Here is a 24000-nt window from a genome sequence, read left to right as displayed (position 1 = left end):
GTGCGGAAACCTCAGAAATCCCGTTACCTCCGCCACTGGTTACAGCGGAGGGGGCGGGGTGAATTCACTACTAAATCAGTTCCCGCACATATAGGAGAACGAGGCATGAATAATGCCAACCGACTGAAAACCAAAACCACCGGAGTGGTAACAGGCAAGAGGGCAACGGGAGGACCAGAGATCGGCGGAACGGAACCAGCTAGGAAGTGCATAAACCCTGGATGTGTCCGAAGTTCAACCCAACCCGGAGGAAAGCGAACAAACGAGACACTAGCAAAGTGGGTGAAGCTAATACAGAGGCCAGGAGGATGGGTGACACTCAACTGGAAACCAGACTAGGCTCCCCACGGGGTGACGGCCGTAAGAGACCGACGTCCCACACGCGGGGAGGGGATGACACACCACTAGCTATAGCAGGGAGGGAGTAACAAAATGGCGGAGTCAAGTGATAGAGGCCAAGTGGATGGGGGAAACCCCCAGACACTGACCGAAACTCCCCACGGGGCGCCGAAACTAGCGTATCGACTTCCCACGCTCAGGGAGGAAAAAGACACCAGCCAAAAGTACTAAGGGAGGTCAGGCTAATAACACCAGCCTACAGCAACCCAAAACTCTCACCTTTCCCTGAAGGCAAAGCCCAGATAGGGAGAAGGGATAGAGAGGGGAGGAAGGGGGGGGGGAAGGGAGAGAAATTCCCGCGCAGAAGGCCAACCAACAACAGACACATAGGGCAGAAGGGCAATGTACTGAGGAGATCCCTTCCCCCCCTTATAGGGGGAGGAGGGGGGAGGTCTCAGAGGCCCAAGCACACCCAAAACAAGCGGTACGGTCGGATGGAACAACGAACGGGAACTCCCTCAACCAACCCACGCCTCCCTCCGCGACTCAAGCGACACAGTCGGGAGAAAAGGGAGCTGAGACAATGAAAAAAGCTTAACCTAAACAGCCTAACCCACCGATTGGGACGAGAGGGCTAGGCTAGGATCACCAAACACTGATATGTACTGCTAAAGTTAACCAAATTAACACAAATACATGTAATTTAACTCAAATATATAAAACAATAAAAACTTGTGCTAGGGGTATGGCCTAACAGAGCGAGGCGAACAGGAAGTGGGCAACCAAAATGGCCGCTCCTGACGCCAAGCCAAGGTAAAATTAAATCCATAAATATCCATGTCATCCACTATACCACAATTCAGAAAAACCGACAGCAAGACAGCACCACCTTGGAGGACAAATTCTACTCGCGCGAGAGCCGGGTGCACGCAAGAAAGGAATTTAAAGAATCAAAACAGCAGGAGGAAGCCTCCCCAATGAAATGATACTAATACTGGCACCAGATCCCGCCCGACGCAGAAAAATTCCTCCAAAAGGAACTTCCTGAAGGGGTAAATACGAAACATGAGGAAAATGTAAATGACCCAGAGAAACCTCTGCAAAATCAAGCTGCAAAGGCGTACCCCAAGGTCACCATGGCGGAGGCAAAGCGAACGCAGGGGAACGCCAGAAATTTGACCCTGTAATTATTAAATTAAGGGCCAAATAAAAGCCTCGATAACAATAAAACCCCACAAGAAGATGGTACTTAACTTAGTAGCGGTGAATTCACTGGAAGACATGGTAATCCAAAAAAGGCACGAAAATACCGAGCACAAGAAAAACGTGTGATCAACAACGCGTGCTAGAATGGAATGGGTACAGATGGCGCTGGGGTCACCGGTTGGCGGGCCGGTGAGTGCTGGCGTTGGGTCGGCCCTTCACGTTCTGGGGTTTTTGACATTGGGTTGTCTACAGAGTACAGTACTGTGGCAGTGGCAATATTCACTCACCCTTATCTATACCGACGTCTATTTCATTATAGATGATCGATCTGGGGGTAGTAACCCCAGCATTCCTGATAGCTTTTTTCTCTGGTATATTTAGCAATATTTATACCTAGAAATTAGTGCTTAATGGTAATTTCACCGGGTGACACAGGTCCGAGACTCAGAAATGTCTGAGTGTACCCTCATGCAAGTTTCTAGATACTTTCCCTGATGTACTGTAACAAACACAATGTTGGGTCTGGGGTATACTATCATATTCTATTATTTTGTAAGCATTTCCCCTAATTGATCTCCCTATAAGACTACTGAAATGGGTGTATAATTTATTACTCCTGAAAGGAACAATAGGGAGACAAAAAGTGCATGATGGATGGAGTGGAAGAGAAGGGCCTTAATATCTATGAAGTGCAAGAATGGGTAAAGATAGATGCAAGTGACAGTGTGAAAGGTGTTGATTTATACTGAAAGTCAATGGAGTGGCATGAGCTTAAATGTCACTGAAGCAAAACAGCCTAATTCCAATTAATAAGACAATAAAACAAATATGAAATCCATGCAAAACAATATAATAATAAAAGTGTGTCATATATGAAAAGTAAATTTTCCTTGCTACTCTCTTTGTTACTATATAAACATCTTTCTGATCTGCATACCAAATGTGGCTGAAATCATGTGCATCCTACACTCAAGAGACAGTTTATTACTAGTATGGATAAATTACCTCCATATCCAAGTCGTCTTTATCCAGTGTACTTTTGACCTTAACTGGCTTTGCTGGCTTTTCCACCTCTCCAGATGCTATCTTTTCTTGTATCTTATTAATCAAGGTGCACTGTGGCCTGCAAAATAAATAAAAATACAGAAACTTAAAAACAGGAAGTCTTTTGGTATAATAATCTTCTACTACATTCATTCTGAGTAATGAACGTTAAATTTAAGACATTACAAGACTATGCCTTACACATTACTAAAATATCTGCATTAATAGCTATTCTTCTTTAAACTGAAACTCAGTTAACTCAATGAAAGCTAATCAGTCTGGGGTCTGAACAGACCCACTGACTTTGCTCTCCATAACTTGACCTGTTCTCAACTTTATTTACCTGATTTTGTTGGGCTTTTAAAGTTTATCTCAACTTTATTTAACTGGTTTTGTTGGGCTTTTAAAGTTTATAAGTGATGCTTATTTGAATCTCCCAGTAAGCATCTTTCTGGTACTTCTGCTGCTCACTATAAGTCTCATTTTGAATTTTGAACTTCAATTTTATTTGCCTGTTATTCATCAGTTAAGAATTAGTCTTTTCATATCAATTTCAGTGTGGCATTTGAATCAAAATGAACCATGGATAGTTTAGTAGTTCATTAATGTTTTGTTTAGGAGAAATTCAATAACTTTTGCTAATCTTGGCACAATTCATTTTTTCATGTTACATCAGTTATTGCAAACTGTAATTTGTTTTGCATATTCACAGATTAAGATTTTCCTTAATTGTAGTAGACTTTGTTATTTACAGTCCATGTTCATGGCTTGATATTACTCATTAGATTTATGAATATTTTATGCACATCTTACAAGCTTAGTTCATGTTTTTTGTGAAGAAATTACAATACAGCATTTGGTATGAGAAGTAGCTAGTCATTTGAGCCCTCTTAAAGTAATCAGTTATACAACTGTTAAAAAAACGAATTTTTTCCTATCTAATTTTCAAGATGTATCAGCACCTCTCATAGGCTGCACAAGGAGAACCTCATCTATTACTTTCTATAAGGGCCAAGTTTCTAGTCCAGTTGTGCCTTGCAAAATATGTAAACACTTGTTCCAATTCCAGTGGCGTTATGTTTAATGGTAAAGAGGTAAATAAGAGCCCCAAGATCTCAGGTAAGGGCTCATTATCCTCTGCTTCACATATTTCCTTAATCCTTTCTGTTTCAGCTTCATCCGCTTCCTTGAGCCCTATTAATGTAGTTAATGTGGCCTCAAGTCCTCCAAGAAGGAAAAAACACAACTTCTTTGCTTCACTGCATACTCCAACAGATTGAGCTTACATAAGCTTTTGGAGAGTCTATCCCTCCTAAGAGAAGTGCAACCAGCATCCAGGAAGTTATGAGGATAGGTCAGAAGAAGAGAAATGGGCCCAAGAGCAAGGAAATCAGTCACCAACCTCTCAAATCATATGTTAAGCTGACCTTTATTAAGAGTGTAATCCTAGCCATGTAAGACAATGCCACTGAGTTACCTAGCTTCTTGGACACATTTGAAGCTGCTTGCAAACGTTACAAAGTACCCAAGACATTATGGAAAATCTGGTGTAACTTCCTTACTGCAAAGGCAAATACAGTACATACTTGACCATGCTCTCAACAGATGACTTAAATATGAAAAAATGAAGGATTTGCCACTCTGTAAACTAAACTCGTCCCTGAAAGAACATTGCCATGTTTCATTCACCATGTCACAAGGTAAATGAGAGCTACACTGAATTTGGATCTCAAGTTCAACTGACTGAATTATCAATTAAAAAGCCATGACATACCAGAATAAGAGTTAAAATCCAATTAATCTGATTTAATAGTGGCAGACCAATTTAAGTCTGCTCTCCCAAAAAGAATGAACGAGTTCAGTGTGAGTACAGTATATTATGGATTAAGAAGGTACCTCACGTCAAGATCATCGCACTTGTTGGGAAGGGATGCCATGTGTTAAAGCTAGCAATGAATCTGTGTGGTCTGCACGCTTAGGTGTCAGGAAAACATCTGAATGCATAAGATACTCTTTCTGGTGGCCAAATTTTAATCAAGATGTGAGAATATATGTAAATTCATATCGCACATCAAATTATGGCATAGCAACTGGGTAATGATTCTGTCCCAATTACACCAACTGGCAGACCAGAATATCCATGGGAAATGATAAATATGGATTGCATAGGTTCTCTTGAACCCTGCGCTATATCTGAAAAGTGATATAAATCAGTAACAGACTATGATACTCATTTGCCACAGGCAGTGGTACTATCATCTTCGATGGCCAAGATAACTTGTGAAGCTCTTCTTCAGATGTTGGCAAGTGCTGGAATACCAGAAGTTCCTGTGCCAGACTATGCCACAAATTCTACTTCACAGCTGACGACGTTGATGAAGGAGCAGTTGGGATGTGTCCCAAAGTTTTCAATTCCAGGATATTATAAAACAAACAGCTTAGTTGAGGTGGAGTGGCATTCTAAAATCCATGATTAGATCTTATATTCATGAGCACCCCTAGACTGGGATAAGATACTACCATTCTTACTTTTGGCATAGAAGGAGGTATCTCATAGCACTACCAGGGTTTCCCCTTTTCAAATGATGTTTGGTAGGCAGCCTTGAGGACCTCTTACTTTGCTAAATGAGACAAGGCTAGAGGAGACGAATTTACCCTTTGGGATAAGAATGACTCCAATGCAGTATCTTGAAAAGATAAAAAAATACTTGGAATCACCTGCTGAGAAAGCTGTAGACTATGGAGAGTGCCAGCAACAACTTTATGCTAGGTACAGGAACTGCACAACAAAGGAAAGGATTTTAATTGTGAAGAAACAATACTGTTGACACCAGACTTGCCCAATAGACTGTATGCTAGGTGGTTCGGGCCATGCACAGCACTGAAACAGATTACTAATCACTCTTGGCTTCGTGAAGCCAATGATGGGCATAAATTGCAGTTGCATGACAAAAAAATGAGGCACTATGAATACTGAGTTGCTGTGCTTGGCATCATTCATGAAGAGGATGAGGGTTTCAGCGAGACTCAGTAAGCTCAAACAGAATCTACAACAAAGTTAGAAAGTTTACCATCTACTAAATTGTCAGATGAAATTATTGATCATTTGGAACCAAAGAGAAAGGGAAAATTACTGTAAGTACTAGATGAATACAATGAAGTATTTTCAGATAGGATGGACAAACATGACAAGTTTAATAATTTGGTTGAAGGGTTCCTACCAAAACACCTACCTCATTATCAAATTCCTTTAGTTCTGCATGATGAAGTCGATCATCAAATTCCTAGAAGCAGGGATGACAATTCCCTCAACAAAATATACTTGCACACCCCCATGTTTGCATGACAAAGGAAGATTCTAGAATAAGGTTATATCCGACAGATTCCCAATGCCAAGCATGGATGAGTTAATTTATCAAATGGGGTATACAAACTTCGCTACTACATTAGACCTCATATAGGGATATTGGCAAGTTCCTGTGGCAAAAGCCTGTCAAAGGAAAACTGTATTTTGAACTCACAGAGGATATTATCAATGGACTGTAATGCCTTTTGGACCAATGAATGCTGGAGATATATTCCAAAGAGTCACAAATGACCTTTTAGAGCCACACAACTGATATTCTTGTGGGTACTTGGATGATATTAAAATCTATTCCTCCAGCTGGAAGGAACATTTGGATCACTTACAAAAAATTTTGCAGTTTATCAGAGATGCTGGCCTAACAGTCATCATTAAGAAATGCACATCTGGGCAGCCCATGTTAAAGTATTAGGGGGATGTAGTTAGATCTAGACATAATGGACCCGATCCATGTTGCATTGAAATTATCCTTAATTTACCAATTCCCAAGACAAAGAAAGAGTTCCAAAGATTACTGGGAATGTACAACTATTGCAGAGGATATACTGAAGGATTCAGTCAAGCAGTGAAGCCACTTACCTATTAAAAAAAGAAGGAAGTCTCTTTTAAAATTCCTTGGAATGAAGCACAAGATAGCTTAGACTTGACAAAAAAAAAAACCTATGTACAACACCAGTGGTACTGGGACCTAATTTACAGGAACCATTCATATTACAGGTTGCTGCCTCAAGTTGTGGGGTAGGAACTGGAACTGAAATATAAAATTTAGGCCAAAGGCCAGGCACTGGGACCTATGAGGTCATTCAATGCTGAAAGGGAAACTGAGATTTAAGGAGGTTTTAAAGGTGTAACAGGATGAAAACCCCATAGTCACACAATGAAACAACTGTTAGGAGAGGGTGGAAAGTAAGATATGAACGGAGGTACATTTGGCAACAAAACTGATGCAACAGTTTTTCTAAATCTTTGGACACACATTGTTCAATAATGCAACATCTGGCAACTCTAGAAAGGGGGCAAAGCTTTCAAGTCTTATCAAGTTTGTTGTTTGCTTGATGTCCTGTCACTTCAAGCCATAAATATTCTACAGTTGTAAAATCATTGACGCTCAAATGCAGTACTGTAATAAGCTCTAAATTATTCATTCAAGTTGTATCTGTACTGACAGTTCAGAGCAAAATATCAATCATTCTTTTGCAAAACCTACTGTGTAACTTTACTCATCAACGACGTTATGACACCGAAATGAAGCAGAATGATGAAAGAAATTATTAAAAAATTTTAGCAATATCCACGGGAATTTGTGTGGAACAATATGGGGAAGGAATGCAATGTTAAGATGATGATGATGATGATGATGATGATGATGATAGAGTCTGCTACTGTGTGAGCATAGGCTTATTTACAGAGCTACTCAATTCATAATTTTTTCTTAAAGAAATTGAGTGATACTGTAGTATATTTGTAAAGTATGTTTTAGAAGTGGAGAGAGAGAGAGAGAGAGAGAGAGAGAGAGAGAGAGAGAGAGAGAGAGAGAGAGAGAGAGAGAGAGAGAGAGAGACTTTAGGCATACATGACAAGCACTGGGGCAACTAAGGCTATTCAGCGCTGAACGGAAATTGAAAAGGTGTAATAGGAGGAAAACCTCGCAGTTGCACTATGAATCAATTGTTAAGAGTAAGATGGAAGAAAGAATATGAACGGAGGTACAGTAAAAGGATGAAAGGTGTTGCAGCTAGGGGTTGAAGGGACGCTGCAAAGACCTTTAAGTAATGCCTACATTGTACTGCATGAGGTGCACCGACGGCACTACCCTCCTACGGGGAGAGAGAGAGAGAGAGAGAGAGAGAGAGAGAGAGAGAGAGAGAGAGAGAGAGAGAGAGAGAGAAAATTATAGTAATGGTGGTGGACTTAGCAAAGGGAAGAGGGAGAGAGGGTGGAGTGTGTTGAGTTGGTGCACAGATTCCTGGGATTAATGGGTTATAGGGTAGCCAAGGGCGCACTATGTCAAACTACATAAAATCTGAAGTGGCCTTGGTATTCAAATAAATTTTCTAAGGAATTCATACCTTAGTCTTCATTTGATTAGAGTTACTGTAACATTCAGATAGTAAAAATAAGGCAGAGATATTCAACCTCAGGCTCTTACTTTCTTGATATAGTATTTACTTTTGAAAATTAATTTTTATCGACAAAACATCTGCAAAAAATATGTGTAAAGTAAAAATATCCATTATCACAAATAACTTGAGATCTACTCTACAGAAAAACCAGGTTTTGATGTAAGAAAAACCTATTTTTGGTAGTTGCTGTTGAGTCCTCAAGGGGTTATCTTCCATGGGTCTGTCAGAGCTCCATGGCAACCAAACTAATATCAAAGAATTCTCTTTTAGTCGGTCTCATAGCCAGGTATTGTGTCGTAATGATAAACACTATAACACATGACAGAGTATGTGATGGACTCAAAGTTAAGAGGGCTCTTTCTCTTATCTTACAGTGAAGCTGTACCCAGGTTCTTCCTTTGTTTCATCCTCAAGGAGCTTTAAAAAGAAATTGACAGAAAGGTGACGAAATGGCTAAAGCTTTCAAATTTTAATCCCAACAACCCAAAGAAAAAACATTTCTGGTCCCAGGTCAAGCCACAAGTTTCAATCCCATTCTTTATTTCAAATACCCCTCAGGTTTTGGCAACAAAGAACAAGAGACTAAACACGAACTTATGTTTTAGGACGTAGTTCTACAGTCACTTACTTAAGCATGCTGGGTTTGGTTGCAGTGTTGTAACACCTTCCCCCAGCAATAGTTAGCATACCCACTTGTCAGGAAGACACTGGTTTTCTGCTGTAGCGCCTACGGGGTCAGGACTAACCATACCACCTTCTGATACACAGTGTAGTTGAATTTGTTCAAGCTCACAGCAATAATGTTTTAAGGGGATCGGCCGCCTAAAAAAACCCAATAATCTTTAAAAAATTCGATTTGCTGAAAAAAATTCTATGGCTTCGTATAGGGTTCAAGAATGTGTCCACGAAATATTATGCTAAAATTTGCCGTATTTCTCTAGTTATGGCCTAAAATGTAACAATAACTATATACCCATAAAACACCACTAGCGCAAATGATTTAGTCTGGTATAGTTTTTGCGATATATATTACGAAAACTTCCTTTGAAATGAAATGTATAATGTCAATAATATCCTACTTGGCACCTTTTTAGTTATTCCTAGCCATGACAATGCACACATACCATGACGCCGACTGTGGCCGAGAGTTGCCTATAAACTTCCAAGCTAGAAGGACATGTTTTTCATGCTCGCTAGCCTTGACTGAACTGTATTTTCTGCGGTGTTTTTGTTTTTTCATCGTGCCTAAAAGGTCCAAGAGTTCACTTCATGCTTCTAGAATGCGGAAAAGCCAAGTGGAAAAGTCCAGGCGAGAAGCAGAAGAAAGAGTTCAAGTAATTAGTGCCATAGAGGGGAATGGAGCGACGGAGAGAGAGAGAGCTGTCGCCCATCAAACGGCGCAGGCAGCGATCTCTGCTGACCAGAGACCAACCACATCCACCCCTAAACGCCTCTTTATTTGATCGTCACTACCAAAGGACAAAGATATTTTAGAAAAAGAAAGCAGTAGCTCGGAGGCTGATATTATAGACGATCCTGAAAATAAAATGATCATAAGTGAAGCAAGACTTGATGAATTACTTGAATCACGAATCCCTAATTGTGAATGAAAAGTAATTCCCAAGATCCATTTGGCAAAGGATGGATTCGAGCCACTAATAAAAAAGTGTAGGCAACTATGATACCCTAGAGTAATACCTTGCAGCAAGACCAGACAGGGGGGGACCAGGAACCTAAAATTTATAAGAATGTGTCTTAGGCACATAAATAATCAATTAATATTCTTATTTATAATCATTTTGCATTAATTAATACCCAAAAATAAAAATTAAAACCATAGAATTAATTGCAACACAGTCTTTGAAGTCCCTTTTACTTTTTTTATGTAACTAAAACTTTGAAGGCCCGTTTCTCAAAACATAAGTTTTTCACCTTCAAAATGTATCTCCTCCCTTAGTATTGGACCAATCTAAATGAAATTTCATATATAATATGAGGAAACATGGTAGATTAAAAAAAAGCCAGGGATTTTTAATATTTTGGGTTTCTGATTTTTGGCAATTTTTTTCCTGTAATTTTTCCGGGAAAATTTCATAAAAAGAAATAAAAATTCATATCTCGAAAAATAATTGAAAAATCAAAAATCCCTGGCTTTATATCGAAGGTCCATATGTGTTTTATACGTGGTTCAAATCTCATCCCTTAAAACCAAAAAGCAAAGGAGGAGATGCATTTTGAAAATGGCCATTTTTGGCCGAAAAATGCTCTGGCGTCACAAAACCTAAGGTCACTGAACAAAAATTTTTTCCCCAGAAGTTCCACACAATATCCTTTAACAAACCCCCTATATATCAATAACCTGTCATTAAAAAAGTCGGAAACCGGCCGATCCCCTTAAGAATACTGTCTCTGATGACCATCCTGTACATTTGGAAACTTCTTCAAAAGAGACTTTATGAAGAAGGCCAACAATGCACTTACTTTCCTAATATCATGTGACTTAGGAAAGGAGTGTGGATTTGCCTTTTTAAGGAGGGACACTAATATTATCCTCAGCCCATGTAGAGAGAGTTATTTGTTTGTGCTAGGGTGTAGGAAAATTGGACCATCTGGGATGTTTGCCATGACCTCTAGGTAAACCTTAAGTGCTTGAACTGGTCATAATGTCTTGCCTGCTAAACTGAGTTTTCTTATCAAAATAGGAGGTTCCCAGGAATGATGGGTCAGAGGATAAAAATATCTGATGGTCAGCTGTTTCTGCGATGTACTGTCCCCGTCTAAGAGAACCCAGTTTATTAATACGAGCTCCTGATGCTAGAGCAATAAAGAAAATTGCCCTTTGCAGCATGTGAGTTGTGGTTGTATTGGGTCTGCTTATTGAGGGGTTGACAGAAGTTTAAGCACCTTATTCAAGTAATTGGAAGCCTTTTGGGAGCAGGCCTTTGTAGTGCAAAATACTGGAGAAGGGAAGTGACAATCTCTATACTAGAGTCAATACCGAATCTATAAAGCAAGGGTTCCATTAATGCTGCCTTATGTGCCATGATTGTTGTAACAGCAAAACATTTGTCTTCAAAAAGGTATGTGAAAAAATTTAAGTGTTTCCATAGAGATCTCAACTAGGTTCTCAGCATGGATACAATCTAACCATACCTTCCATACGGACTGGTATAGTCGGACAGATGATGTACGTAGTTTCTGCACTAGGCACCTAGCAATGTTGGGAAAGTAATTTTCATGGTAGACAATATTTAAAAAATCCACACATGAAGGTCTCGGCTCAAAGAGTAGGATGCATAGACGACTTTCTCTCCTACTGTCTAGGATAGAATAATGGACGGTAGTAGAATTGATCTCTTCGCCTGATGTTGGAGTAATGGGAACCAATGCCTGTTTGGCCAATTTGGGGGTATTAAGTAAGCTGATCCTTTTAAGGTAAGAAGCTTGCACAAAACCTTCGAAATCTGGGACAATGAAGGAAAAACGTATACTGTATTGCCTTCCATTTGCTCCAATCTTATAGGAAGGCACCTTTTGCTGTTGCTTGACTGTCCAAGTTTGGAGACACACACACTGGAAGTTTGTGAGTCTCGTATGTGGAAAACAGGTCCACTTTCAGTTGTGGAAGCATGTTGGTTATTGTTTGAAAATTCGTCGTCAACCATCCACTCTGTTGAGGCTGCTGTATTCTTTGATAAAGAGTCTGCTATTATATTGAGAGACCCTGTGAGGTGAATTGCAGACAAGTGCCATTTCCTTGCTTGCGCCATCTGAAGGATGGCCAGCATTACCATATTGAGAGGAGTTGAACGTGATCCTGACCTCCTGATGCAGGACATTGCAGTCATGTTGTCTAGAACCAACAAAATGTGTCTCTTTAGGAGGTTTGAGTTTTTTCAGAGACAACAAGACTGCCATCAGCTTCAGAAAATTGAAATGACAATTCCTCAGAGTAGCTGGCTACCTCCCTGCCACCTGACGATCCTCCCAATGTCCTCCCCAACCTGTCAACAAAGCATCTTTATGTATTGTCATTCGTACAGACAGAGGAGTCAGGGTGACCTGTTTCACTAGAGATTCCTTCCGGGTCCAAGGCCAAAGTATCTCCCCAACTTTTTGATTCTTTTGATGAGGTCGGTCTCACATCTTTTTCCTTGCATGGGAGAGCCAGAATTTACTCACATTTTTTAGTTGCAATTTGAGTACTGGGTCTATTACTGATGCAAACTGCAGCAGGCCTATTGTGTGGTCTAGTTGCCATCTGGAAACTCTGGGCTGCGCAAGGAACATTTTGAGGTCTTTCCTTATCCTGTTCCGAGTACTGATGGAGAGAGACAACTGGCCGTGAAGAGTTTCCCAACACAGTCCCAACCATGAAAACATCTGCTGGGCGTGAGGTGGGATTTTTTCCAATTTATTAGAAAACCTTTTGACTGGAGTCTGTTGACCACTACTCTCAAGTTTTTCAAGCACTTTTTTCTTGTTGGCCCCCAGATTAACTAATCATCTACGTAAGTTATTAGTTGTATTCCTTCTTGTCTGAGTTCTCAAACAACTACTGTTGCCAATTTTGTCAAAATTCTTGGGGCAATGTTTAGCCCAAAGGGCATGACTTTGAACCTGTACGTATCCTTCCCTATCCAGAACCCTAGGTATGGGGCAGAGGGAATGGCAATAGGGATGTGCCAGTATGCGTCTTTCAGATCTATAGAAGCTGTCCAGGTCCCTTGTGGAATGACTGAACGTACTTGGGAAACGGTAGTCATCCGAAACTTTTCACACAATGTGCTTGTTCAATCTTGGTAGGTCAAGGGTTACTCTTTGTTTGGAGGAATTCTTTTTGGGAAACTGAAGAGACGTGCTTGATGGCAAATATACACGTTTCTCTATGGCTCCCTTCAACAAGGTATTCTGCATGTAATCTTCCAGAGAGGGGTCTGGTTTTTGGAGGAACCCCTTTAAAGGAGGGGGAGGGATGAGACCACTTCCACCCCAGCCCATTGAAAATAATGTTATGTCCCCAAGGGGAAGACTTCCATTGCCTGTGATGTTGTTGAAGCCAACTCCCAACCATACAATTCCTATTGGTACCTGCCTCTTCCTCTGCCTTTGCCCTTGATAGTCATTCCAGGTGTTGCTTTTCCTTTTCCCCTGTAAGAGGGTTTTTGGACCTTGTGAAAAGGATGTTCCTGCTGTTGTAGCTGTCCCTCCGTAGGGAGTTGTCCCTTCTGACCACCTAACTGTTTTTGAGGAAAACTTTTGGGAGTGACTGAATGCTTATCTGATTTTTGGTCAAAGCTTGCCTTTTTTGGGTTGGGTAAATGGAAGTTTTAGGTTTTTTGTTTCCTAAGTTCCCCTTTCCCAGGAGAGCATCCACTGTACAATTCTTTGGTGGGCTTGCTCATTAAGTTGACCCACAACACACTCCTCAAACAGGTCCTTACAGAAAGGGTTAGAATGTAACAATGAAGTTACATTGGGGAATGACTTGTTGGAGCCCTCCAATGTTTCAATTTGCTCTTTTGTGCACCATTCTAGAAAGTCATAGAGTCACAGCATTTTCATAAGACTTCTGGCCACAACAGAAAAAATTGTTCTGGAATCTTCTAGAAGCCTTTTGGTGGCAACTTCCAGCAACATGGTAGAGGATATAATACTAAGTCGGTGGATCCTAGCATGTAATTCTGCCGAGGATGTCCCGCCTGAGATTCTTCTCATAGGGGTCCCAAACTGTTGAGTAGCTACAGTATATCTAGATGGAGCTTTTTCCTTTCAAAAGGGAGTTGAAGCATTGCCCGTTCCTTGGTGGAATTATCCGAGACTGGGATGACGGTAGAAAATGGTTTTAATTCTCCCATTGTCTCTCTTCTTACAGTGACGACAAAATTTTCAAAATCTGCCTTCATGTGATTATTTTAAAAGTGAAGGGACAGAAGACTGGGCTACTCGGCAAGCAGTTTAGGATACTATCCAGAATAGCAATAGGGATCCATTTTCCATTGACCTGGTAAAGGGTGTCTTCTATAGCTTTTACTGCTATAGACACAGGTAGGAGATCCATTTCTTTTAATGGTTTCTCAATGTCTGCTAAAGGTGGTACCAGCCACCATTCTGCATTAGGAAATGCTGCCCCATCTCTAAATTCTACATGTACAACTTCGATCATGGTTTTTCCTCTCATTACTTAGATACTTAACCCTTAAACGCCTACTGGACGTATCATACGTCGACTAAAATTGTCTGTTGGGTGCCAAGTGGACATACCGTACATCGACTACAAAAAATTTCAACCTTCGGTCAACTTTGACTCGACTGAAATGGTCGAAAAACGCAATTGTAAGCTAAAACTCTTACATTCTAGTAATATTCAATCATTTACCTTCATTTTGCAACAAATTGGAAGTCTCTAGCACAATATTTCGATTTATGGTGAACTTTTGAAAAAAACTTTTTCTTACGCCTGCGTGGTAACTCGGCCAAAAATTTCAAAAATTCTTTCGTCATTTTGTTGTAATTTTTGCACTGTTCTATATTAGCCGTTACATAAAGTTTTATATGTGAAAATGTGCACAATTTCATGTACAATACAACAGAAAATAACTCATGGTTGTAGATTTTATCAGTTTTGAAATATTTTCATATAAATCACGATAACTGCCAAAATTTCAACCTTCGGTCAACTCTGACTCGACCGAAATGGTAAAAAAACGCAATTGTAACCTAAAACTCTTACATTCTAGTAATATTCAATCATTTACCTTCATTTTGCAACAATTGGAAGTCTCTAGCACAATATTTCGATTTATGGTAAATTTTTGAAAAACTTTTTCTTACGTCCGTGCCAGAAATTCTTTTCATCACGTTGTCGTAATGTTTGCACTGTTTTATATTAGTCGTTACATAAAGTTTTATATATGGAAATGTGCGCAATTTTATGTACAATACAACAGAAAATAACTCATGGTTGTAGCTTTTATCAGTTTTGAAATATTTTCATATAAATCACGATAACTGCCAAAATTTCAAGCTTTGGTCAACTTTAACTCGACCAAAATGGTAAAAAAACGCAATTATAAGCTAAAACTCTTACATTCTAGTAATATTCAATCATGTACCTTCATTTTGCAACAAACTGGAAGTCTCTAGCACAATATTTCGATTTATGGTGAATTTCTGAAAAAAAAAAAACTTTTTCCTTACGTCTGCGCGGTAACTCGGCCGAACATCTCAGAAATTCTTTCATCATGTTGTCGTAATGTTTGCATCGTTTTACATTAGTCGTTACATAAACTTTTATATATGAAAATGTGCGCAATTTCATATAGAATACAACAGAAGATAGCTCATGGTTGATGATTTTATCAGTTTTGAAATATTTTCACATAAATCACGATAACTGCCAAAATTTCAACCTTCGGTCAACTTTAACTCGACTGAAATGGTAAAAAAACGCAATTGTAAGCTAAAACTCTTACATTCTAGTAATATTCAATCGTTTACCTTCATTTTGCAATAAATTGGAAGTCTCTAGCACAATATTTCGATTTATGGTGAATTTTTTAAAAAAACATTTTCCTTACGTCTGCGCGGTAACTCAGCCGAACATCTCTGAAATTCTTTCGTCTCGTTGTCGTAATATTTGCACCGTTTTACATTAGTCGTTACATAAAGTTTTATATATGAAAATGTGCACAATTTCATGTACAATACAACAGAAAATAACTCATGGTTGTAGCTTTTATCAGTTTTGAAATATTTTCATATAAATCACGATAAATAGAAAAAATTCTACTTTTTCTCAACTTTAACTCGACCGAAATGGATGGTTGAAAACTGCAATTGTAAGCTAAAACACTTACAATCTAGTAATATTCAATCAATTAGCTTCATTTTTCAACAAACGGGAAGTCTCTAGCACAATATTTCGATTTATGGTGAATTTTTGAAAAAAACATTTTTTTACGTCCGTGCGTTACGAATTCATGCATCATTTTGTGATAATATTTTCTTTGTGTTGCTTTGATCGTTTTACAATTTGTTATATACCAAAATCATCGCAATTTAGTGTACAATACAACTAAAAAAAAAATTAACTCATTACCTTTAACCGTTGTGCTTACAGCGCGATTTGTATACAATTATATGAGTTTTTTTTTCACTGTCATATATTCCAATATTTATATATGATAATGATATTTTTTTTCATTTCTGATGGTTGCATACTAAACGTCAGGCAATGACAGAAAAAAGGAGCCAAAAATGAACTCTTAATATTAAAAACTAAGTGTGCTGTGATTTTTTGAAAAAAACTTTTTTTCCGCTTCGGCGCTAACTCACCGAACGCCGCCGGCATACGGGAGACGTTTTTGTAAATAGAGGCTCAGCGTTTAAGGGTTAAAATCAGGAGAGAAAGTGCACATTGAGGCATGTCGCATCATCTCGCCAAGGATTATCAGCATCATCAGGGGTGAATATTGGAGCCCCTATTATCTTTTGATCTGAAATTCTGTAGTCCAAACTGGCCATTTTGTTGTTTCCAGTCAAAATTCTAGCATCAAACCTTGTTTGGGTAGAGTCTGTATCCACTCTCACTTTACGGTTACAGGATGCAGTACTTTTACACCTTGAGGTGTACAGGATTAACCTAATTTCCTTTTTGGAATTATGTATCATGTCCCTTAAATATTGCCGTTCTGTGGCAAGGACATCTTTGATGATGTTACTCATAATTTCCTTACGGAACTGATCGAATGTTGCAAACTGTGTACTGTATCCCCTTTTAGGGGAGCTTGCATAACCTGACTGAGCTTTAACAGCTGAATTGTAACTGCCTGTTAACCAAGGGGCAGAAGTCCTGGATGAATTACTATAACCCTCCGAAAATGTACTGTAGTCTTTTCAGTCGGGGTTCGGTGGATCCTAGAATCTGCTTTTGGGGAGAGATCCTCTTCAGCGTCTGATAGCTGCATGGGGGATAGGCTTCCTTCTGGCAAGTTTCTCCCATGATTAGCTGAAATTTGTGTACCTGATCCTTCTGGGTCCAGCAGGGCCATTTCAGTGGCAATGTCCACTTCATGTTCATTAGTAGGGATGTCACCCCCACATAAAGATTCATCTACTTCCTCCACAGGGTTAACCTGGGAGGTACTGGGGACTGACGTTACTGGGTTTTGGCCCAAAACATAGATTTTGTTCTGAAAAAGGGTTAAATATCTGCTGCTAGAGTTCTGCAGGAAAGACATAATCTCCCCCTTCCTCACCCCTACTGAACCCTAGGACCCATCGAGACAGCTTAAAACGAGTTGTTTTGTCCTTAAAACTTGCTGCCAGGAGCACACTACAAATTTTGCACATAGGCTATCTGGTGACCAACCAAATTTTCCTTGTTATTTGCAAGGACTATGCTCATGGAAAAAAATGAACGGAGCAATTTGCTGCAGAACACTTGAGCTGAGGGTCCTGCATAATGGCAGCCCTGTAGTGATATAAACAAGTTTTTATTAGATACTAGTTATTACTAATTGTCTGTTATCCTTATATAGATAGTATATTTGATATTACAGGCTAACTTGATTACAAGTGTGTAACTGAAATATTTTATTTACAAAATTGTTATACGTGTTGAAATCAGTATCTAAATTAGCTTAAACACTTCAAGATTTAGGTTAATTTTGACACTAGTATATAGCTGTATTACTATACACTTTTAGGCCGTCTGCAAGGGATATGTGAAATATAATTTTTTTAATGCCATGCCATTCAGGATAACTGCTGTAAATTAATTTGTTTATCTAACCCAGGGTACTGTTTTATATGGCTTAGGTTAATGTTTCTAGTATAATCTATCTTAGGCTAAGAATAGAGGATTTCTTAGAGGGTTCCCTCGTACCCTATTCTCGGCCACTGCCTAGTCTAGGCTTATTTAAATCTCACTTAAGGATATAACTAGACAGGAAAAATTCTCTTATAATCTAGTTTACTAGATTACACTTTTATCTGATATTTGGTCACTGCTTTATTTAATCTAAACTACCGTTTAGGCTAATAATAGGATATTCCCTAAAAACTAGGTTACATTTAATCTAGCCTAGGTTACTGTTTATATCTAATCCTAGGCGATTTGGTCTAAACTATTGCTTAGGTCAATAATATAATATTTATTGAAATGTTCTCACTTAACCTTGTACTATATAGGGTATTGCCTACTCCATATTATTTAGATCTCCCTTAAATGTATAGGCTATATAAAACAGAAACCCACTAATATGTTGCTTTACAACTAGTCTACCGTTTTGTCCAGCCCAAGATATTGTTTTATCTAATCCCAGGCTAAATTGTCTAAGATACTACTTAGGCCAATAATAAGATATTTCTTAAAATGTTCTCACTTAATCTAGCATAGGTTATTGCCTATATAAAACAGAAACTCAGAAATGTTTTTTCCTTTGGGATGTTGGGATTAAAAATTGAGAGCTTAAACCTTTTTCATCGCCTGTCAATTTCTTTGTAAAGCTCCCTGAGGATGAAATATGCGACTATGCTATAAAAAAAAAATAGGTTTTGACGTAGAAAAAACCTATTTTTGGTAGTCGCTGTTGAGTCCTCAAAACCCTCCCACTTCCCTGCCGAAAAGGCATAGGATTTGAGCAAGGGATCATCCTGCACTGACCAACAGAGAGTAATGGCTCCTTGGTCTTTAATGGCCGAGTTGAAAACAAGAGGGCAGATGCATATGCACAATACTGTAGTCACTTCTCTTTCTTGCAGGTTCTTTGACGTTGGAAAAACTGGGTTCAGCTTCGCTGAAAATAAGGGAAAGCGCCCTCTTATCTTTGAGTCCATTATATACTGTATACCATCATGGGTTATAATGTTAATCATTACGACACAATACTTGACCAAAAAGACCAACAGGAAGAGAATTCTTTGATATTAGTTTGGTCACCATGGAGCTCTGGTAGACCATGGAAGGTAACTCCTTGAGGACTAAACAGCATCAACCAAAACTAGGTTTTTCCTACGTCAAAACCTGTTTTATCAGCAAGTAAAAAAATTCTCCAACAATATCACTTATACATATTATGCTTGATAAACTCTTTTCATGCTTATTCATAAAGTTTTCCACAACAGCCCCAAAATTTTACCATACACTTTAAAAATGATACACCAAGCTGTGAAATATAAAAAAACTTACACTGAAATGGTCATTAAAGCTGGCCAAAAAAATACTGACAGCATTCTCTGGAATAACAAACTGTCAGAAGCTTCACGTGCCTTAGCTTCTTCAGTCAGTGCTGTTCTGTAAAAAGAAAATAAGATTTTATAAGCAATGCACTGAACATTTAAAAAATATAACAAACATTTATCAAGCTTATACTAAGCTGAACTATTTCAGAATACTTGTAGTTGTAGTATGTTATGTACAGTAAAAACAAATGCTTCACATAGTCCATGAATTAATACTGAATTACACTGTACTACTTACACAAAATAACACTGTACATATTATTAGAGAAACATTTCTCTGTCAGCCATGAAACAAAAATTGTGGTATCATATCACACTTAGTTAAAATTAATAGGTTCTTTTTACAGTACTGCTCTTTTCCTACAAGTCCTATCCCACATCAATATAGGTTAAAAAATGCTTAACACATACAAATATATACAACATAGTGATGGTACTGTAATTTGTCTTGGTTAACAAAAAAAAAATCCTTCCACAATATCAATGTGTAGAGATGTAAAAATCCCTACAAATAGTCTTTTTTAAGCACACTACTATTTCTCCACTTAATTTCATTATTATAAATAGTCATTTGGAGAATGCTAACAATAACAATCTACCTTACCAATCCTTAGGGACAAAATATTTTTTCTATAACATTTACCATTTAAAATATGTTTGTAAAAAATCAAATATAAAACCAAGTAAGCATCAGTATTCCCTGTAGTTGACAGGAAATTAACCCATGCCAGGATTTCCTCACACTGCCTAGGCTAGCCTATTTACAAATGACACAAAATTCCCTTTATGTCAGTTTATTAACTTTGTTATACTGTAGATACTTTCAAAGAGGCTAGGCAGGATTAATCCTGTACATGACTCATTACATCTTGTTTTATAAATAAAAAGCTCATTATATTTAACAACATTTCAGCTGAAGACTGATAAATGTTTGTTCATTGCAAATGAATTTTCTATGTTCATATTTATTTCTAAAGGTAGATATGGTATGAAGATAAGAATAATCATGTATTTTAGAGATATCCGGAGGGGAAATGTCTGGCATTTAAGTATTATGAAGTTGAATCACTAGGCATATTGGATCTTTTCTTGATCCTGGCTTCTCAGAATATAGAACATATGTTATATAACAAATCTTAATAAGAGATCTAAAATTTAGTGTTAGAGGTCCTGAGGTTGGGTTCTTGGCCTAAGAACACAGTGTATCTATTTGGCTATTTGGGTTAAATTTCTTTTACATTAATGACCCTCTGACTGATTGCAGGAAAAATCTAAAGTTTGGACTTTGAACATATGGTTTATTGACTTAGAAACAAATTCAGACAGAGAATCCTAAGTTTGGACTTGGACCCAAGCTCAAACTAGGACAATATGAGCCTGGACTTGTATTAGGCCAGTTAGGACTCAGACTGGGTCTTGGCTCTAAATGGTGTGCAGCACTCAGAATCAGCCTTGCCCTTAGAAGTTGTGTACCCTTTCATGGAGAACATCAAATCCCGCCTTTTTCCAGTTACAGTCGACCCCCTCCTATTCAGTGTTTGGTATTCACAGCTTTACCTATTTGTGGATTTTTCTGTGGAACTTATCCCGAATTATTTGCAAAAAATTTGGTCATTTGCGGATTTTTTCATCGAGAAATATCTACTAGTTACTGTAATTTTCATGTTATTTTTGTGACATACAGTAATCCCCTCGTATTCGCGTTCTCATGATTCGCGGACTCACGCATTTGCGGGTTTCTCTGTGGAACATATCTAGCCATTATTTGCAGAAAATTCACCCATTCGCAGTATTCTTCACTGAGAAATATTCACAAATTACTGTATTTTCATATAATTTTCATGAACAAATGCACTTTTTGTGATAAAACTATTAAAATACTCAGGTATAAGCATTTTTACAGGGTTTTTCTTGTGTTTAAACTATCAAAATGGGCAGTTCTCAGTGTTTTAGAGGGGTTTTAAGTATGTGCGGATTTTAACTATTCGCGGGGGGTGTGTGGTACGTATCCCTGCGAATACGGGGGTTTACTGTATATGTGTGTGTGTGTGTAATATATATATATATATATATATATATATATATATATATATATATATATATATATATATATATATATATATATATATATATATATATATATATATATATATATATATATATATACACACACAGTAATACAGTAACCCTCCATATTCACAGTCTCACAATTCGCAGACTCACATATTCATGAATTTCTCTGTGGAACGTATCTACCCATTATTCATGGAAAATTTGCCCATTCAAGTATTTTTCACTGATAAATATTCACTAATTACTGTATTTTCATCTCATTTTCATGATTACATGCACTTTTTGTGATAAAACAAATAAAATACTCAGGTAATGCTCGAGTTACGATAATTCACCTTATGATAATTCGGTTTTGCAATGGGGTAAGCAATTAATACTGATGAACAATATTATTTATAAAACATTTTTAAATTTCCCGCAGGTGCAGGCAGCAGCATAATCCGGCAGTGAGAGAGACCAAATTACAATAGACAACTTTTCCTCCATCTCTTTATCCCATCTTCTAGTTAAAAAAGTAAAAGAGAATCATAAAAGTATTGTTAGTAACGTTATACTCTTGCATAAATGCGTACAGCCATAAACAATCGACCGAGAAACTGTTGTTTTGCTTATAACCGAATCGGATAACAACAGCCATTTACCTAGTATTTCAACCATCGTACGGTAATAAACAATTACCGTAGCTTATAGCACAAATGACGTTAAGTAGAATAGGACTGGTATATTTTTACATTATACCCTTATTCAGTATGGATAAAGAATTGTCAAGGAAATATACTGCTAAATTTATGCTGCAAGTTGTAGCTGTGGCTGAGAAAATAATGTTCAAGCTGTTAATGGCCATGCTGTAAATTATCGTGCATCGGCAACATGGATGAAACTCGATTGTAATTAAAATTGGAGAGAAAGTATTTTAATTGAAACTATTGGGCAATAAAGAACACATTACTGTTATTTTTATGCCAACAAACAATAAATATGTAAAGCTCGTATTATGATGAAATCAAGGGAAAATAATGAACGGAATCTTGAATTTTATTTACAAAAAACAAACGCCCCCAAACAGCCATTGTCATCTATTAACGAAAATACAATAATAGATAAATTAACTTCACAGCGAGACTTTTTGAGCTATATTTCGACTTAAAAACACTTCGTATAATGAAAAATAACCTTGCCCCATATAAATAAAGTATCTAGAGATTCATTTACACTAACTGTATATGTATACAATGCTACTGTATATGTATACAATATACCATAGTGTAGGCTGCGCTAATTTTTGTTATTCAATTTCTCTTTGCATTGAATTATCATAAGTCACTCTGCATGAACCTCCAGAATTAGCTGATATTAATAATTACTATACCGTGTATGTATATACTGTAGTATACTTTATAGTGTAGGCCAGGCTACTATATATGTATACATGGTACCGAATCCACTAGTGTAGGCTAGACTATATTTGAGATACGTTTTTTCCAACAAACAATGGGCTTTTTTGGAACCTAACCCCATTGTAAGTAGGATTATATGTGTATAAGCATTTTTATTTATTTTTTTTTTTTTGTGTTTGAACTATCAAAATACACAGTTCTAAGTGTTTTTAGAAGGGTTCTAAGTATTCGTGGGTTCTAGCTATTCGCGGGGCGGTTTGGTACGCATCCCCTAGGGCGAATATGGGGGGCTTACTATATTTGCAGACCTTAACTCTAAACCTCTATACAAAATGTTTTCTTAACATTTTATTTTTCAACAGTAACTCGTAATCTCAGAATGCAATATGCACACACTGCTGCATATACACAAAACCAGAAACACAAATATAAAATATTGTTAAAGGTTAACAATCTTTGTAATGTGTTCTTTTTCTGAAATGAGAGAGAGAGAGAGAGAGAGAGAGAGAGAGAGAGAGAGAGAGAGAGAGAGAGAGAGAGAGAGAGAGAGAGAGAGAGAGAGAGAGAGAGCTACTTATATCTCTTCTTTAGCTGTTTAATTTATAAAGTATTTTTTCTGGTCATGTGTACAGATGGTAGTTAAGTAAGCATGAGGCTGTATCATGCTGATAAGTTTTCACACATCCTGAAAAGCATTTCTACTGTTGCAAATGAGTAATTTTTTTAAACACAGCAGCATTTACATTATTCAACAATCTTTTGGATCATGCTGTTATGTCATCACTTCTCAAATGTTCTACCAAATTTCTTCAAGGAAATGATGTTGTGAGGCTCTTTTAGAAATGTTTGTTTCCTAATCATCATGATCTATTCAAACAGCATTTAGTCATTGTTTCTTTTGATATCTTTCTATGTCATGTGCTTGCACCTACACTTTCATAAAAGTGATGTAAACTTACTTTTTCATAAAAATGATGTGCTTTCTTTTAACGTTTATAAAATCTTCCAAACGTTTTTCCCAAGTACAGAACACAGTAATATTGTGTGGCCTCCATTTCATAACCAAAACTTGGACAGGTTGAAGTGGCATCAGTACATTTCTCCACACTCCCAACTGTTCCACTTGAAGGCCACAGTAGAATCCTTACTGACCTCTACTTCTGACACTCACCTTGAAAATCAAGGGTGATTCTATAAGCAAGTCCTT

General features: G+C 37.8%; 1 protein-coding gene across 1 annotated transcript in view; it reads right to left on the bottom strand.

The window, feature by feature from the left end:
- The window catches only part of LOC136848546 (uncharacterized), a 401222-nt gene that overhangs the window by 40419 nt on the left and 336803 nt on the right, over positions 1-24000 (bottom strand). The window contains exons 22-23 of the mRNA XM_067120822.1: positions 19271-19375; positions 2551-2668 (exon numbers count right to left, since the gene is read on the bottom strand). Coding sequence (XP_066976923.1) covers positions 2551-2668; positions 19271-19375 — 223 coding nt within the window. The remainder of the gene's footprint in view (positions 1-2550; positions 2669-19270; positions 19376-24000) is intronic.

Source organism: Macrobrachium rosenbergii, chromosome 19 (genome assembly GCF_040412425.1).
Source record: "Macrobrachium rosenbergii isolate ZJJX-2024 chromosome 19, ASM4041242v1, whole genome shotgun sequence".
NCBI lineage: Eukaryota > Metazoa > Arthropoda > Malacostraca > Decapoda > Palaemonidae > Macrobrachium > Macrobrachium rosenbergii.
Note: the sequence above shows the minus strand (reverse complement) of the source record. Positions and strands in the feature narration are given on the sequence as shown.